Source organism: Stegastes partitus, unplaced genomic scaffold (assembly GCF_000690725.1).
Source record: "Stegastes partitus isolate 25-593 unplaced genomic scaffold, Stegastes_partitus-1.0.2 Scaffold1005, whole genome shotgun sequence".
NCBI lineage: Eukaryota > Metazoa > Chordata > Actinopteri > Pomacentridae > Stegastes > Stegastes partitus.
The window spans coordinates 87,975-106,629 of NW_007578736.1; the positions used below are offsets into that span (position 1 = coordinate 87,975).

Genomic DNA, 18,655 nt, shown 5'->3' on the forward strand with positions numbered 1-18,655 from the left:
TTCTGTCATCTTTCATTCAGTAACAAACATATTAAATAACAGCAATATGTGAGACTCAGTAATGACTCTGAACAAACTGTTATCTGTTCTGGATAACCCCGACCACCCGCTCCATCCCCTCTGGACAGGCAGCGGAGCTCCATCTCAAATAGACTGAATCAGCGCCGCTTTCACAGGGACCGGTACAAGAAAACTGTCCTGTCCAGAGCAATAACCAAATAAAACAGAGCATCCTCAGCTCTCTGCTCTGTAAAAGGCTTTGTTTTTACACAGGTTCCCCCCCAGTTAACATAACGGGTACTCACAGAAAACTACAAGGGGAAAAGCAGACCGGCTGTGGGGACGGAGTCAGGATCAGGCAGGACAGGTCGGGGCGACGGGGGCTTGGCAGGCTGTGGGCAGGACTGGATGGTGGACTGGAAACCGAGAAGCAGAATCCGAAGCAGTGTGGAGAGCTTTCATGGCATGGCGGCTGAGGAGCACCGGCAGGGCAGCAGGTAACTGAGTCAATGATCTGGGATGAGCTGGGTTTGATGGAGCAGTGGTGATTAGATCCAGCAGCCGTCACTGATTGAGCTGATGAGTAATGACAGGGAGAGAGAAGGAGAACAGGTGAGGGCCAGGCCGGGCCGGGCCGGGCCGGGCCGGGCCGAGGCCGGGGGGTCACGACATAACGTTTCAAAATGAATATAATCATGGATTTTCTTGAAAAAAAAAATTCTACCTAAACCTGTGACTCTTGCACAGTCCCACAGCTCCCCTCCAAACACTTCTTAAGTTATGAATATTTGAAAACAGACCCTCGCTGTTAAATTTTACAACCCAGCGAACATTTTCAAGCATCTTTAAATCCTCAGCCAAAAAAAATATGTTCTCAATGGATTTGAAGACACTTCAAAGAAATCAAATCAATCCTTCCTTTAAAAAAAAAATTAAAAAATGCAGTTAAAATGTCTGAAAACGTGGATTTTCCAGCTACGGAGTGAATTTCAGGAAGACCTGTGAGGCTTTGTGATGCTGCATTAAGTCACATCTTGATTTGACTAAATAAAGTTGTTTCTACACACAACAAACATTTTGCTGGAATTGAGTGAATATTTGAGGATTTTTCGTTTTGATGATAAATTATAGACGTTCATTAATTTAATTTCTGTAAAAAACAAAAACAAACAAAACACAGCATAAGCTATAAACATGAACACAACTTCTTCTAAAGCTTTCTGGGATATTCAGTAAAAAACAAACAAACCCTGTAAAAAACAACCAACTGCTGAAAGCTTTGAAGATGCTTTGAAAGAATCCAGAAGTTATGAAATTTACCACCAAGGGCCGTTTTTTCTTCATAACTCAGAAAGTATTTGGAGCAGAGCCGTGGGACTTTACAAGGTTCTGTGGTTTAAGGTACGGCACACACAAAAAAGCCAGAACTGGATTTCAGGAGTTCTACCGTGCTGCTGCTGCTGCTGCTGTATGTTTGCAGTAACTGAGCGCACGTCTTCACTAGCAGTTACCGGATTAGCATAGAGGGAACAGCGTTGAAACAGCATGGAGGTCGTCCCACGGCTCAGTATCGTGATCAGGCTGGCATCTGTCGTTTTAGACAAAAGCAGCAAACTGTCTGCCTCTTTTGTTTCTCAGATTCATTCCTGAACCTCTGTAGCGATGCATCTGTAAAAAAAACACCCTCACAAAAGCCCCCTCACCAGTCCCGCTCGCTTTCATCCATCCTACGCGTGTCCTTCTCTGATTTCTGTGAATAGGCAAGTGTACAAAAGGCAAATATTAAAATGCCTGAACTACAGTAAATGGCTCCTTTGATACACAACAGCAGTTCAATGCCTGTTTGAAGAACCTCATCACATGGTTTCAGATCAGAGCAGCTTTCTTTATCACTATAAACTGCAAATATTAAAAGGTTTTGCTATCGATGATTATGTGATGCAAACGTCATCCCCGTTTCATTCCTTAGAACGAGAATTAATTTGTATGTTTTATTTCATATTTGAGACAAAATGAGTTTTATGCATGAATTCAGCTGGACGTGAGCAACCCAATCACAAAATATCACTCATTCATTTGTCATTCAGATAGAACTGACCTTCTCTCTAATATGCATGGAGGCAATAACTCTCTTGTTCCAGCTCACAGGACCAGAACCAGTCTTCAGAACCAGGCGGTGCCGTTGTTAAAGCAGGCCTTTGACATTTCTCCAGGCCATTTATCCTCTTTGTTTGAAGTGCAGCAGAGCCATCCGTCCATCATCTCTACACCTTCATCCTCACTAGGGTGGTGGGGGGCGGAGCCTATCCCAGCTGACTCAGGGTTAAGGCACCTGGACAGGTAACCAGTCTATCACAGGGCCACTGCAACAGAGCCACAAACTCTGATTATGCTGCAGAAAAACAAAGTTGGTGTTTTTCCAAGCTTCTGTTCTTTTTCACTCATTTTTTTGGTGTCATTTTCAGAACAGAAAAAGGATGTAAATGAAGTTATTTTCTACTCTGGAAACTGTCCTTCAGCTGAGAACGTCTGTTCCCACCAGGTTTCTTTGTCATTCTTTACAGATGGTTCGAGCAACACGTGGCGAACTCTTGACTCCTGAAATGAAGTTTTTTACTGTTCCTGATGGTAATCTTACACATTCTGGGTGCAGCCTGAACAGCTTGCCAGTCAGTCGCAGTGCAGAGATAACGTATCATGCTCGCGTTCACATTTATGGACGATTCTGAGTCTCCAATCTACCTAAAACGCACGTCTTTGGACTGCGGCAGGAAGCTTTTAAAAAGATAAGCACACAAGGAAGCACATGCAAACTCATGCAGGAGAGCTCTGAAACCAAGAACCGTCTCTGCCGTGACGCCGCCTCACAGAAACCACAATCCGTCCAGTCGCAAATACTGGCAAAACACTGACGCCTCCATCGGCCTCAGATGCACTTTGTGTTTTGTACTTAATGTTATCAGACTAAGGCTCTTAGTGCAGCTATTCACACAACGCAGCATAATGAAGAAGCTCACAGTGCCGACGCTTCACATGTCTGCAAAGTAAATCAGAGCTGACGATGTGCTTTTTTGTTCATGAGCCCATCAGGCACGGAGATCACAGACGAAAACGGACTCTGTGTGAAAACATGAGCTAATGCACTTTAATTAGCTACTTTCCGGAGCCTGCCTCGTCTGTTGAGGCATCGGTTCGATCAGCTCTTGTGAGATAATGCCCTCTGGCAGCATCTAGAGCACATGTGTTGATGTTTTGGCACTTGCAGAGGACTTGGTTAAACCTCGTTGAAACGGCCTGTCGTGACTTGTGGCGTGAGACGTGACGTGTTCGCTGTTTAGACAAGAACAATCGATTCCTGGAGTTGCTGCAGTGTTTCAATCACGACTTCAGTGCAGAAACTCAGCAGCAGTTTCCTCACAGTGACATTAAAAAACACACAAAGTACGAATGACTGGAGTAAATGTAGTTTGGAGGAGACGGACTTGCACGTAGAAGTATTTTGTACGTTTTATAGATGGCAGGACATTGGTGCCGTTCCTTTTATAGTTTCCTGAACGCTCTCCACAGAACACTTTCAGACCCAAAGCCTTGAGGGGTTTGTTTCCCACATTGTCACAGTTTTTGAGTGAAGAACACGAAGGTCAGCTGTTAGATTTTGGCCTTAATCATCTCTCCAGAAAACATTACTTCCTCTTTTCTTTCCTGCCTTTGAAATTATTACCACAATTTGTATCAAAAGACCGAAGCCTCTGGTTTAATGACATTAATTTAGGAAAGAAAAGAAGGATGGCCTGAAAGGAGAATCTCTGTACAGTTCAGGGACCTGATGTTCTCGACTCTAATTTGGACCAGAGACAAGCGTGGTGTCGTTACATCTGTCCTAGTGATCACAGTCCTTCCTCTTCAGTCTGAGCAGTGCGGAGGCCAGGTTGTGTGCTCTTTGGCTCATTATATAGCTAAGTGTTCTGACATTTAGATTGCCTCTGAACGCCCTGCTGATGATGGATATTCATGCGAGACCGCTGAGGTCTCCAGCAGTAACGCACTCGGCTGTTTCTTTGACCTCGTCCTCGGCGCTGAGCAGTTAAACGTCCTCCTGCTGAGCCCGTGGAGCTTTTATTTGTTGTTGTTTTTAGATTATTTCTAAATGCTGTGAAGGGCAGAGCAGAGGAAGGACATGCAGCAAATGAAACTCGAACCGCCGCTGCGTCGGGGAATACAGTCCCTGTAGGCGGGTCGCTGTCTTATCTGGTTGAGCTACCGGGACGTCCAGCCTGTGGAGCTTTTGAATCTCACACACACCATAGACGTACATGGTAAGGATACGCAAGTTATACTAAGTAATGGGTTCTTCCAGTTTAATTCGATGATATTACATGAATATAAAGTTAATTAAATTTATCCAGAAAGAGTTTGTATCTGGCTGCAGGTGGATCAGTGGTTAGCACCATCGCCTCACAGCTAGAAGGTCGCCTGGTGAGGACACCCGGGATCTTTCTCCATGTTCTCCCCGTGCAGCGTGGGTTCTCTCCGGGTTCTCCGGCTTCCTCCCACAGTCCAGAAACATGCTGAGGTTAATTGGTGATTGTAAATTGTCCGTAGGTGTGAATGTAAGTGTGCTTGGTTGTCTGTCTCTAAGTGTAGCCCTGTGATAGACTGGTTACCTGTCCAGGTGAACCTGCCTTCACCCTGAGTCAGCTGGGATAGACTCCGCCCCTCATGACCCTAGTGAGGATTAAGGTGTAGAGATGATGGATGGATGGAATTCTGTTTAACCCTGTGAACCACTTCCACTCATCTGCTTTTCTCCCAGTTTGTGTTTTTTCTGGTTATGGAAAAATTGTCCATAATGGTTTGAAGTTGTGTTTCCGGATGCTTTGTAAAGTTCAACACTCAAGTTTTTCCTCTGGTTCAATTTCCAAGAACAGCTGAAGCAAGGCGGGTGTTGGTTTCTGTGCCGTGTATTTAAAACAGTTTATGGATAAAAGTTCATTCTCGCTGCTGCTGCTGCAAGTGGGTTTGATAAGAGGGTTCAGACTAAACCACTAAATGGAAAACATAGTGTGACGTGTTCGTTTACATGCTATGGAGTTAACTACTGCTTGTTATTTAACTAGAGTTGCAGCAATTAGTCGATGGACAGAAAATGAATCTGCAGCTGTTTCGATCAGTTTTAAGGAAAATGTTTGGTGCCGACGTGTGGGAATTACCTTTTGCCTTAACCTTAAACAGAATATCTTGACTTTTACGCCGCTGGTCAGACAAAACAAGATGACCGCATTGTGTTTGGTTGTCGGGAATTTTAAAAAATAAAAAATAAAAATCTCATGTTTTATAGACATGAGTTGGTTATTATTGTTAGCTGGGGAGCGCACTATTAAAATCCTCATTAGGAGAGCTGTGAGTATAAAGAAAAATAAAGATAACGAACACAGAGCTGATGTCAATTAATTCTAAAGTTTTCATTTGATCTTAATCTTGTCGTCGGGATGGGAGGAGGACTGCGTCCGCCGGGCAAACACTCTCATTTCCTTTTGGTTTAACGTGCATGTGGTCTTAGATATGACCGTGATGGACGTTCTGTCTCCGCACATTCCTGCTTTGGTCTCCCTGGCAACAAATGGCTGACATCAACTGAGCGAGTTTCCGTCGGCGTCACTCCTCCCCCGTCCTCACGTCTCTTTTTGTCCACGTGCATGTGCCTGCAGCAGCACGCCACACCTGTGTGAATATAAAGGCTATTTCAGGCAGGTTGTCATTCTTCATACAGCAAAGCACAAAGGTTACTGTGTCTGTTTTCAGTTTATTCTAACGTTGACCACATTTAAAAAGAAATAAATAAATTGTGTTAACTCTACTCACTACAAACTGAAGTTATTAACAAAACGTGCCAAGACAGTGAAACCCCAAATATAAATTTCTTTTCTCAAATAAAAGCTGAACTGGATCTTCCTGCATTCGATGTTAGTATTTGGATTAGCAGGAAATGCCCCAGGTGCAGACACCACAGGTAAGCAGGTGGAAGTTACTCAAAAGGTAGTAAGAGGTAGGATGGCAGGAGACGGCTGGAGATCCAAGAAAAAAAATCCAAACTGAAAGACCAAGTAGTAACATCCATCCATCATCTATATATATATCTATACACCGCTTTATCCTCACCAGGGTCATGGGGGGCGGAGCCTATCCCAGCTGATTCAGGGTGAAGGCAGGTTCACCTGGACAGGTAACCAGTCTATCACAGGGCTACACTTAGAGACAGACAACCAAGCACACTCACATTCACACCTACGGACAATTTACAATCACCAATTAACCTCAGCATGTTTCTGGACTGTGGGAGGAAGCCGGAGAACCCGGAGAGAACCCACGCTGCACGGGGAGAACATGGAGACTCCACGCAGAAAGATCCCGGGTGTCCTCACCGGGACGCCAACCGGTGACCAAAAAGGCGACAAAGCAATAAACCACCCTGGTGAACAGAAGGGTGGCAGACAGGATAAAGTGACAAATGAGAGGTGAAACGCAGCTCTATACGTACACTGAACTGATTAAGGAGACGAGACACAGACGACACTGATGAGGACAATCAAACAGACGAAGGGAGGCAGTAAAACCACAAAAGACACAACATAGCGACAGGAAGCTTTACAAAATAAAACAGGAAGTAACTGAACCAAACCCGAGACCACGACCAAGTGTTAAAGCTGGCCTTAATCCAAACAACTGCGGTCATCCTAACTCTTCATAATTTTAGCTCTAATTAGCTGTAGCAGGCAATCAGTCACCTGCAGTCAGAACTAACTGGTGAATTAAAAGAATGCTGTTATTCAGGAGAAGTGTTATTTGAAACCTAAACGAATGTGTCTGTACAAGCGGCAGCAATGCTTACGACAGATGCAGAGGAAAAAAAATATTACTTTTAGGAGGCAGAACCAGCTGTCATCACAACATGACCTCATTAAAAAGTTAGTGTAAAACTTTTAAAGTTGATATTTGGTACAGATATCCACCGACTGGTGATCGTCTGACTATTCCCGTCATTGATTTAACCTCTAAAAACTCATTTCTCTGAGTCCAAATCACATGTTTTGAAGTGTTCCTACATGAAAATAATCCCTTCATGCCCTCAAACGGCTTATACACGAGTCTGCAGCGCTGCTTCCTCTAGCATTTGCAGATCTGTGAAGTCCCAGACTCTCTCCACACTCACTGGGATCAGGGTGATAATTATCTTAATGTCAACATATCAATGAAAAGACCAAAATCATTGATCCTTCTAACAAGTACTGCATGTTTATCCAAAGCCCTGGTTAAAAGGACCTCATTCCTCTGTGCCTTCCTTGCTATGCCCTTGTTGTTGAACTTCTAAGAACACATCATCAGGGGTTCTTTCTTGTCATATAAACGAGGCGGTGTGGTAAATACTTGTTAGCGCTCCAAATGCTTCTATGGCTGGAAATCGCTCTTCATAAACGCACCATTTACTTTGCTTCAGCTACGTCTTTCCTCGATATGCGACACATTTCAAAGGCCTTGAAAACCTATTTTCTCAATCATCTTCTCGCTAATAGGACTCATACACGAGCACACAATTATCCACCAACGTGAGAACGCTCTCAAGGTTAGCTTTGTCGTTCTCTCTTTGAATGGACGCTGCGCTGACGGGAAAATAAGTGATATTACGCAACATTTAAATATGCTTTTAACCATTCTAGCGGCAACCACGCTGAAAAGTCTCGACAACACTGATTGGAAAAACATCTCACACGGACACCACGCCGTGGCTGAAGGTGTTGCTTCACCTCTGATTTGCTCAGGGTGAAATATTTCAACCACTGTTGGACCGCCATGAAATTATGTTCAGGTATTTACGTCTCCCTGAAGATGTTTTGCAATACTTTAGCATTGAATTGACTTTGTCGTTCTGTGTGGGAGTCGGAAGGTTTTTATGGGACTTATGATTAAAAAATGACCTTTTTCAAAGCAAACTCACGAAGGCCGTCTCCTGGAGCGAAGGGATCCTGAGCGGTTTTTAATCAGCCTCAGAGAACGCACTAACATAGCTGGCTGAGGTGAGAGTTTTCATCAGACGACATAATTTAAACATGAAGCAGAGGATTTCTCAGAGGGACAGAGGTTTTCACCGGTTTGGTAATCACGTTCATACGAGAGCTTTTTGTGTGGATTTAATCACACTGCTGCAGCCGTCCAGGTACACCAGCATGTACCTGAAGCTTCCACACTGCGACTTCAAATGCTTTTATAAATAAAACGAGAAGCCTGAGACTCAACAAGGTTTCTGGGGTTAATTCTAAACAGTACAATCAATTAAACCCATGACATCGTTATTGTAATATAACAGTGTAGGCATGACATCTGTCTTTGGATTTCTGTATTATCAAAGATCAGTAAATTAAAAATGATACCAGTGTGGCTGGAAAAGTTAATCTTTATCTGTCTCATTTACAATGAAATAGGCATAGCAATGTGAGTGAATTAACATATATGGAATAATCTGAACCTGATTACCCTTTAACAGCAGTTCATGAAGAGGTCGGTTCATTCATATTCCAAGTGCGCCTCTCCGATGGCGTACAATCCTATCAGTCTGTTGAGCTGATTTCACCGTCTAACTCAGCCTAATGGCATCATGGAAAAGCTGCGTGACACTAAAGCTGCCTACTCGGATATTTTACCTGCCCAGAAGTAAAATAAGAAGTTTCCTGCAGTGAACTCAACAATGCCAGTCACCAAGCACATCCCTCCAGTGGTTCGCTCTTCATTAGCAGCTGAAGGCGAGCTACAAGTGGAGCTACGAGACGACCACAGCCAGGGTTAATTGCAAAACCCTTCGTGGCATAATAGGTCTACAACAGCTGCTTTAGTGTGTCAGCTAATAATCCCCTTATATGAGATGAATACCCACCTGAAGTGCATTCTGATGAAAATGAAACCTGCTGAATGAAGGGTTTTTACTTGTAATGGTGCGATCATCATCATCTGTGGAGAGGAAGCTGACTGTTTAGCTTCCTTTGTTGCCGTCACACATTTCTCTTCTCGCTCTTACATGCAACCGACTGTCATCATGGTAAAGACCTCGCTTCATCTGCCATCACAGGAGCCATTCTTTCCTATGTTTACTTCTGTTATATTCGTATTTTGGCAGCTTGGAGTCATGGTACTGTGTAACGCACGGGTGTCCAGTCCTGGTCCTGGAGGGCCACAGTTCTGCATCTTTTAGATGTTCCCCTCTTCCAACACACCTGATTCAAATGATCAGGATCTTTATCAGGCTTCTGCAGAGCTTAATGATGAGCTGATCATTTGAATCAGGTGTGATGGAAGAAGGGAAACATCTAGAACATGCAGGACTGTGGCCCTCCAGGACCAGGATTCGACAGCCCTGGTAACGAGAACACCCTTGAGCTAGCTTGACAATCTGAGTCAGCTACTTCAAGGTAAGGCCAGTCCAGTCTTAATATCTGGCTGAATCCAACTTGATCTACGATGCTGTATACAGTCATGAACTAAAGTTTACATACACTTGTAAAGACATCAAAACACTTTTTCCGAACTGCGTGTGCAAATGGCAACGAAGTTCTTGAAACTTGAGATTTATTACAGGTTTCCTAGAAATACAACAAAAGCTGCTGGGTCAAAAATGTACATGCAGCAACTTGAATGATCATTTTCGGGGATGTAGAAAGCTGTGTTAATCAGATTTTCTAAGTGCCATGGCCCACTTAACGTCTGGTGAGTGATTACGATTGGCTACAGCTGCTTCCCATCTGATGCACTCATTAGACTCAGCCGCTAACGCTCCAATGGGAGAGTCTGAGGAGCGGAGGAGAAGCAAATCACCAAGTTGAGCAAGAGATGGAAGTCACTTGAAGTCGTGCAAATGCTTGTTTCCAAGTATAAAGTGCTGCATGGTGCAGCTGTGTAACTGCCACGATCAGGACGAAAACACAAACTATTGACTGCTGCTGAGAGACGACTGGTCGGGACGGTCAACAGTCAGTCAAGAATCACCAAAAAGCAGGACTGCAATAAATTAGAAGCTGCTGAAAACAACAGTCAGCGTCTGCGGTGTTTTGCATGAGCTGAGCAAGAAGGAAGCTCGTCCTCCAGAAGCAGCACCTTCAGGCTCGACTTAATTCTTATCACATAGACAAAGCAAAAGGCCTTTTAAAGAAAAGTTTTGTGGTCACATAAAACAAAAATGAAGCCATTTGGTCACAATGAGCAGGAACACTCGGTCCAAGAACACCCGGCCGACCGTCAAGCACGGTGGTGGCAGCGTTATGCTACAGGGCTGTTCTGCTGCTAGTGGAAATGGTGCTTTACACAAAGTAAATGAAATAATGAAGAAAAAGATGGATTGCTTCCACATCTTTCAGAAAAAATAAAACTATCAGCCAGAAGGTTGAATCATGGAGACAGTCGGGCAACACAACAACTCTGCAAGCAAGCAAGCAAGAAAGCAAGAAAGATTTTAGGTTGGCCTTCCCAAAGTCCAGACTTAAACAAGCTCGTGTCAGAAAGCCAACAAATGTAGTCAAATGGCACCACTTCTATCTACAGGAGCGGTCAAAGATCCAACCAGAAGCTACTAAAAGCACCAAATGAGGTAAAAACAGACAAAAGAACATTTAATTAAATATTAGAATTGCTGTACGTACATTTCTGACCCAGCAGATTGAGTCATATTTCTAGAATCCTATAATAAATCTATGAAAGAACATTAAAGGATGAATGTTTTTGTGATAAAGACGCATGTCATTGCATCATGGAGTCACTGGATACTCACGACTTACAGTCTTTGTAAGTGTATGTAAACCTTTGCTTTACTGTGCTGTAGTGTTCAGGTGAGCGTTTTATCCACAACAGAAGAGACAGAGTGAAGGTTATAGCTCCTCCGTTAGAGTTATGCTAATGTGGGGCATGCCTTATGCATGAGTTCACATTTCTAAAGTGAAGCCTGCACTGAAACTCAAATCAGACGTTGGTGTCATCAGTATATTTCAAAGTAAATGAGATCATCTGTCCTGCTGCAGGTTTCTGTACATTTAGCAAAGGAGGGTTTGCTGCTCCAGGAGAACCATTCAGCATCCTCAGTCACACCGTGTCGTATGACTGCAAACAAAGTCAGTAAAGTTATCATCCAATGTGTAGTTCCACTCCGATTTGGGCTTTTGTTTACATTATGTTTCAGTGGACACATTTTTTTTAATCCAGTTTTGCATTTTATTTCACATCAAGCAACAGTTAGTAGAAGGTCTCCTTACTCGGTTAAACCACTTCAGAGAGCTGATGGACACCATGGCATCACCCACAGTATCCGGCGACGCCATCACAGCTACATCGTGTTAATGAAGTGAAAATGAAAAGCGCTCTGGTGTAGTCCTCTGACTAAACCAGCTAGGAAGAAATAACCACAAAGCAAAGATGCTGCATGCTAAAGATAACTTGTGATAAATTCATCATGGGAGGACCAAACAGGGGAACCGGTTCTTGGCCGTATTGCAACGCAGTCACAATGAAGCAACCTTATGCACTCTGAGGTGAAGGATCTTGAGGACCATCCTGAGGTTCTGCATGGATTTGGAGGACCTCTGCATCTCCGATCCTCTCTGCGGAGAAACACTCGAGTCAGATTCCTACAAGGACAGCATGTTTACACCTGCTCTGGTCTGAATAAAATGGAAACTCATTATGTAAGAAGCAATACTTTCTTTTCAGATCTGAAAGTGGCTCTTTTTCAACACCTAACTAACATCCCAGATACAGATCCTTTAATCTCTTTCAGACTGTGTAACTCATTTCTGCAGGAGAGGCAGCATTTTGTCGACACTATTATTCAGGAATAAACAACACAGATCAGCTCCTGCACAGTGAGAGACTGCAGGACCACTGCTCTGACTGCACTGAGCTCCAGGAGAGACTTCATAGCATGTTAGTCCTTAAAGATAAATACAACGGACAAATCAATCAAGACAAACTGACTGGACGACACAGATCATTTCAAAAGAGGAGCTGGATGAATGATTTTAATGATTCTCACGACCTCCTGAAGCTAAAAAGACTCGAGAGAGAAGATAGAGAGAGAGAAGGACGCTCATAAAATGATGAAAACATCCAAAATACTCCATGATGCCAATTAAACAAAAAAGGAGCAAAAATTATTCTGTTAATAATAATAATCAGCAAATTAGAAAAACATGAGAAACAAAGAGTTACCTGGTTTGTCATCGTTGGAAGTCTGATTCGCTTTGTACGAGCTGTGGAGGTAAACAAACACATTAACCTTAAAATATCAGTGAGCAGAGAAACCTGATGAAGCTGCTCTGACCTCGCTCTCTGTGGTTTCCTCCACGGCCGCTCAAATGACGGATCGTAGACCAGCGGAGACGCTCCTGGAGGAAAAGCCTGGAAGGTCCGCTGGCTACGGCCCGAGAGGTCGACGGCATCCAGGGCTCGTCTGAGCATCCCCATCACCAGGTCTTTCTCTGTGAGGAGGTAGTACGGTGACACAGGCAAATATATGCATTCAGTAGAAAATAGAACAGGAAATCTTTTTAACTAGAGTTCATGAATGCATTCAGCATTTTTAAAAAAATACTAAGATATCAATAATCACCACAGATGAGGCTCATATTTATAAAAGGAAGAAGAAACTACACCCCCTGCTCTACAAGTCAGCAACAGAAATAAGCCAAAGAACAACAACAAGACAACAAAGTCCATTCATACGAGCTATTATGCCGTTTGTATTATATTTGATGTACAAGTTTCTGAGACGAGATCAGTCATTATTAACTGAAAAAGTACTGAAACCACGAGGCACGTGGCAGATGTGCTCTAGTGAATAATCAGCACGGTGACAGAAAGTAGACGAATAAATTGAAGACTGCTGCCTGCGGGCTGCGACTCGAACCAGAACCACTCAAAGTATGAGAAAGGGACGTCGAATGAGACTCCATTTGTACAAATATGTTTAAATGAGCGTTTGCATTTGGACCGAAGCTCATTTAAACCCATTAAAGATTAAAAAGTCATCTGCAGAGAACGTTTAAAGAGGAGTTGTGGGTATTTGCAGACGCCTCAGAGTGTAGGAGAAAAAGTAAGAAAGCAACTGGACTGAGGCAGCATGTAGTCACTAAAACAATGTTTTATTTTGTTGTGTTGTTGAAAATGTGTGCATCAGATGTGCTGCAATATTTATTTATTTATTTATTTTTTGGCAGTATTTCTTTGAGCCCTGAAGTTATCATTTATGATGTTTTTACAGTTTCAAAGTCACACAATGTTTTTTATAATATAACTAAATTGCTTAAAGATTCATCAGTGTAGGACATTTACAGTGTAATTATGGAGACAGTTTTATAAACTCATAACTGATGCATCAGATTCTCTGCAGCAGGAGGCACAACAAAAAGAACCGTTTCTATAGTGTTTTATGTGGTAAGAACAACTTATGACAAGCTTTCAGTCAGCGATAAATACGGTTATGAAATTAAAAATCATATTAAATTGCAATAAAATGAAAGTATTGGCTTTTTAAAACTATTTAAGATGCAGAACCCAAGGCTGGTGTTCTTTTTTATGTGAATTAGTTTAAAATTTAAGCAGCAAACCATGATTTTGACCATTTGCCAACCATCTGTTAAAAACCCAGGTGACGTAAACAGACGGCCATTAGCCCTCAGTGTGTCAGGTGTTGTACAACTTGTGGGTGGAGGTGCACTAGAGAGCATTAGTCTTCATCCATTAGTTTGTGTGGAATCACGTGTTTTACCTCTTTGGCCTGCAAGCAGAAGCCACTGCTGCACCGTGGACAGAGAGTCCGTCTGCAGGATCTGACAGAGCAGCTCCAGAACCTGACAGCAGACCATCACAGCGTGAGCTCACACACCACCAAGACATGTACAAGTTACATCTTCCAGCTTCCTGAGGTTCTCGGTGACAAAGCTGCGATGAAAGGTTATTTTTTTCTAACAGCAAAGCAAAGCGTAAACTTACAGCAAAAGCTTAGTTCTTATAATGTTGGAGCTCTGCTTTCAGAGCCGTCTTCACTGAGATAAAATATCACTCAGCTGGGATTCATTTCCAAAATGAAACTTTTGGATGAACACAAAGGAAATCGAGATCGGTGGAGGCGCGTCTCACCGTCAGTTCTTGATCCTGGAAGGGTTGAGGATGCTTCAGGTGCTGGGAATGAGATCTGCGCTGGTACGACTTGGTGGATGGAGGGATGATCCTCCCAGTATCAGCTGAATACTGAGTCTTTCGACGGGCACATTCGTCCTCCTGTTGGTCCTGGAATATATCGATTTGCTTTAGTTCTGTAGACACTGAGGAACCGTCGAAAACTAACAAGAACACAGTCTAATGTCTCCGTTCTCTCCCTGTCTCTGGATAGCTAGAATCAAGCAAACAACACATAATGTTTCTGCATGTCAGAGCTTTTTTTCTGTCACATAGTACATGAAAAGTCCACTATAGGCGATCTTTACTGCTGACAACGTGCCCATTATCCCATTGGACTGAAATGTTAATGCACAGAGGTGTGTTATATAGCATAAAGCAAAAACAGGAGCTGAGCAACAACCGTGTCATTACCTTGATTTCATTCAAATTACAGCAGCTACAGCAGCACTTACCTCGTTTTTCTCCATTTGTGCTCGAGAAGACAGGCTGACTTTTGCAGCGAGTTCTTTAAGTTCATCCCTCCAGGCTTCTGAAAACAGTGCTGGGAAAAATAGGAGGAAAATGACTCACCGTCACTGTAAAGCTCAATTACAGCTTCAGAAAGGTAATAATGAGAAAATGCATGAGGTCCGTACGCGCTCAGGCCTCACCTGATTTGTTTTTGTTCGCTCCGTGGAGGTTTGGAGCAGGAGGAAACGCCGGCCCGGGTGATTTCTTCAGGACGTGGCTCTTGAGAAGTGGATGCGGAAATAATGACGAGGTGACAAACCAGTCATCTCGCACCATGCAAATCGGTCTGCCATTGAGACCTGTGGAAAGGAGAGCGGTACAATAATCACCCAGCCAATCAAACAAAAAAGGAAAAGCGCTTCAGCAGTACGGCACAATCAAAGCTGCACCCTGAAGAAAATACAGCGAGCAGATTCCCCGCTGAGACTAAAGGCAGCAACTTCCTGATAACGTCAGAGAGGAAACCATCTCTTCTACCAATAATGCAGTCGTGTCTTTCATGTAAGAGATTGGTATTCCAGGTGCCCAAAGAGCCGGCTGTGAAATATTTCATACACTCGTGAATCATAGCTAAGCTCAGGAACTTCCAGAGCGCGTTAATGGCTTTTCATATCAAGACACCAGAATAAAAGCAGCTGTGAGCTTCTGTCAGAACTAATTAGTGCACTGCATCTCAAGTAGAAGGTTTATTAAGACGCCAACAAATAACTTTCAAGTGGAGGCAGCAAAGAGGAAACGTTACCCCGGGGAAGCAAAGCGAGCTGGACGTGCAAAATCATCACATTAATCGAGGATCGGTTCCTTTTTGTTTCATGTGAAAGCCTGGAAGTCTGATGCCACGATTTTAAGCTAGAAGAGCTCAGCCAATCAGATGCCTCCTGGGAGACTTTGGAGGTTTTCCTTGAACATTTAATACATCTCATCTGGCCTGGAAATGCCTCCCCCAGGAGGGAAAGTAGTGATGCACGATGTTGAAACGTCTGGCCGATATCGATATCTGATACTAAGATTTCTGATATCGCCTATAACCAATATTACTGATGTCGATATTCAACTTTTGTTCACATTGAAAAATGAGTGTAAGTAAGCACTGTGAGAACGTGAAAACTTTTTTAAAGAAATGAGACCACATAGTCTTCGTTATCACGTCAACATATTTAAACATATTTTAAAATACTTCACGTTAAAGTCCAGAAACATTTAAATAAAAACATCAGCAGCAACAGCTGGTGTTAGACAATCATCGGTTTTTCCACATTCTACATCAGACAGATATCGATATATGGGGAAAAAAAACACTAATATCAGCCGATACCAACGTGGTGGCCGATATATCTGGCACTCCACACTGGAAAGCATTGCCAAGGAAAAGACGTCTGTAATGACCTGCTGCCTCTGTGACCCGATCAACGGATGCATGGATGCTCAGCCGACTGCTAATTTAGTTCATGAGATGTCCTCTAGCATTAAAAAACACCATGTAGACATGTTCACGAGGTAAAAGGCTTGATTTTTTAAGGACAGCAACACATGGTATCCGTGACTTTTCCTGCAGCAGCACCAGAAGATGGAAATTTTGGGTTATTGCTGAAATGGAGCTACGTTAAATAAAGGAAATGTGTCCACTCCCCTTCGTGAACACGAGCTACTCCCGCTACTTTATTCTCTCCATCACTGCCATTTATCCACACAAACAAAACACTTAACTCTCAATCTCCGTGTCTCTGCTCTCGTCCAAAGATCTATTTGCCGTCCAGTCAGAATGAGGACTTTTTAAATTCACTTCAGTTCTGTCACTCTTCCTCCTCCCGTCTCCACCTCTTGCAGGAGTTCAGCCAGTTTCCAGTAAACCGTCAGTTAAGTTTGCACTGGGTCCTGTCCTCATCTCCTCGCTTCATCTCCGACAATAACTCGTCTCACTTTAGTCTAATTGCCAGAACACTGCGACAGCATGCTCGCGTTTCCACAACAAACTTTTGTGCAGAACTCTTATGATCTCTGAAGGCAGAAATAAAATTAATAATGAGGCAGAAGTTTGTCCCCAGTAACAAACTTTTTGAAAATCCACTTAAGTAGACTTCCGTTTTTCTAACCTTCTCACATCGACTGCGTTTGCTTTTGGAGTCTGTTTCATTTTGAACGTTCTTTGTAATGTTGTCCTTGTAAAGGTTTTATTTTTCTATGCCCTCTCAATAATCCCTTCAACATTTTACAGCGTTTTCTGTCCACCTGTGAGGCGCTGATTCACTTTCATCTTCTACAGTCATCAGGCCAAATTTGATAAGATGTTTTTTAATATATTTGCTAAACTTCTCCCATCAGCCTCAGACGTGCGTCGTGTTTAGTTCCAATTAAAATAAAATACAGAACAACCTCATGCTGAGAACAGTTCAACAGGTTTTATTTGAAACAGCTGCTGAAAGCAATAAGAACAAAAATTATATATTTTATTCATTTAGAATTAGTGATAGGTGAAATGATGCAAAATGATATGGTGAAAGAAAAATAAACCCCACTCTGGTGCTTCATTTTTACACAAGATTTAATTACAAAACGAACCAAAAAAAGACAATATTGAGCAAAATTCAAATCCTATTCCAAACCTCTCTAAACTAAAAAGAAAATCACATTTCAGCTTAAACCAGCTGCTGTCTCTAAGCTTGTTTACCAGCTTCTAATCAATACTGATCCATGTAAGTGACCATAAAGTGCCTGTTTGGTCCTGAACCAGATCAATCGCTCAAATGAATATAAAATCAGTAATCTATTGACAGATGCTAAGAGCTGAAGGAATGAGCAGAGTCGGGTGGAAGGTCTCCACAGGCGGGGTCACAAAATGATCCTGTCTTTTAACAGAGAGTAAAATATCAATAACTGCTTTTTGCTTCGTCCAATAATAATAATAATGGAAAGAAAAGGAAGTGCTTCAATACTGATCTTAAATAAATGTCCAAAACATCTGCAGAGCTCAGATAAAAACATGTAATCAACTCAGAACAGTCGGTTTCTTCCGCTCACCTTGAATGTGCCTCACTCGGTGGGGATGAGGGTTGTGCCGGGAGAAGAACGAGTGGTGACTCAAAGCCCCGAAGCGTGGACTGCTTTTAAACGGCACTTGATTTATTTGACTGCAGCTCCTTTCTGCTGTGGTTCCCCGGGAGTCTGGTGCTGTCAACATCTCTGACTGATGGCTGGGAAGTGCTGTCGGAGTCTGAAGGAGAGAATGAAAAGCTCTTGGTGTGACAGAAATACCAAAACCTTAATATTCAGAAGTTTCTGACTGCAAAGCTGTGACCAACTCATGCTAAAAAAACAAAACACAAAACCCAGTTGGAAACCTGTCAAGGACCCCGGTGCACACAAGTCCAACTTCATCAAGTTTAAACTTCAAAGCTCAAGGATGTTTGTGTCTTAACGGAGAGAAATGCACGTGGAAAATAAGTTTTAAAAAATACAACCAGTTTACCTCTGAAGACAGGCTCCAGCTCAGATCCCTTGGTGCTTGATGTCTGTGTTGCTTTTGTTGCTAAGAAACCTGAACTAAACAATGGCATCTGTGTACGGGCAAACTCAGCCAGAGTTCAGCCCGGACGTGCAACACAACTACAGCTTATTCCTAATTTCTCCCCCTTTCTATAACAATCCATTGTCTGGAAAGTTCAAACTAAGTTAATGCAGAGAGAAGAGACACTTTACACCTCAACATACATGTAGTTTGATCTTTCATTTACTCATTTACTCAGTGAAACTGTAGATTAAAATATATTTTATCAGAAAATGCTTTAATTTACACTTTAGCCTTGAGAACTGTCTGCAAGTGGTAGCTGCCCTCCTGTTTCTGTGCTCATGTGTGTGTATATATATATATATGCATCTGAATTCCCAATATATCTGTTCACATTTACATATCTTAGTTTTTCTATGTATCAACCAA

General features: G+C 42.7%; 1 protein-coding gene across 1 annotated transcript; it reads right to left on the reverse strand.

Annotated features, from left to right (window-relative positions):
• Positions 1–11,272: 11,272 nt before the first annotated feature.
• On the reverse strand, positions 11,273–17,899 carry tbata (thymus, brain and testes associated). Its single transcript, XM_008294889.1, has 8 exons — positions 17,740–17,899; positions 14,862–15,020; positions 14,664–14,752; positions 14,170–14,319; positions 13,799–13,880; positions 12,353–12,509; positions 12,241–12,281; positions 11,273–11,633 (listed from the first exon to the last, which is right to left on the reverse strand). Exons 1-8 carry the CDS (start codon positions 17,897–17,899, stop codon positions 11,551–11,553), a joined length of 921 nt encoding a protein of 306 aa, XP_008293111.1. The 3' UTR covers positions 11,273–11,550.
• Between the last annotated feature and the right edge of the window lie 756 nt (positions 17,900–18,655).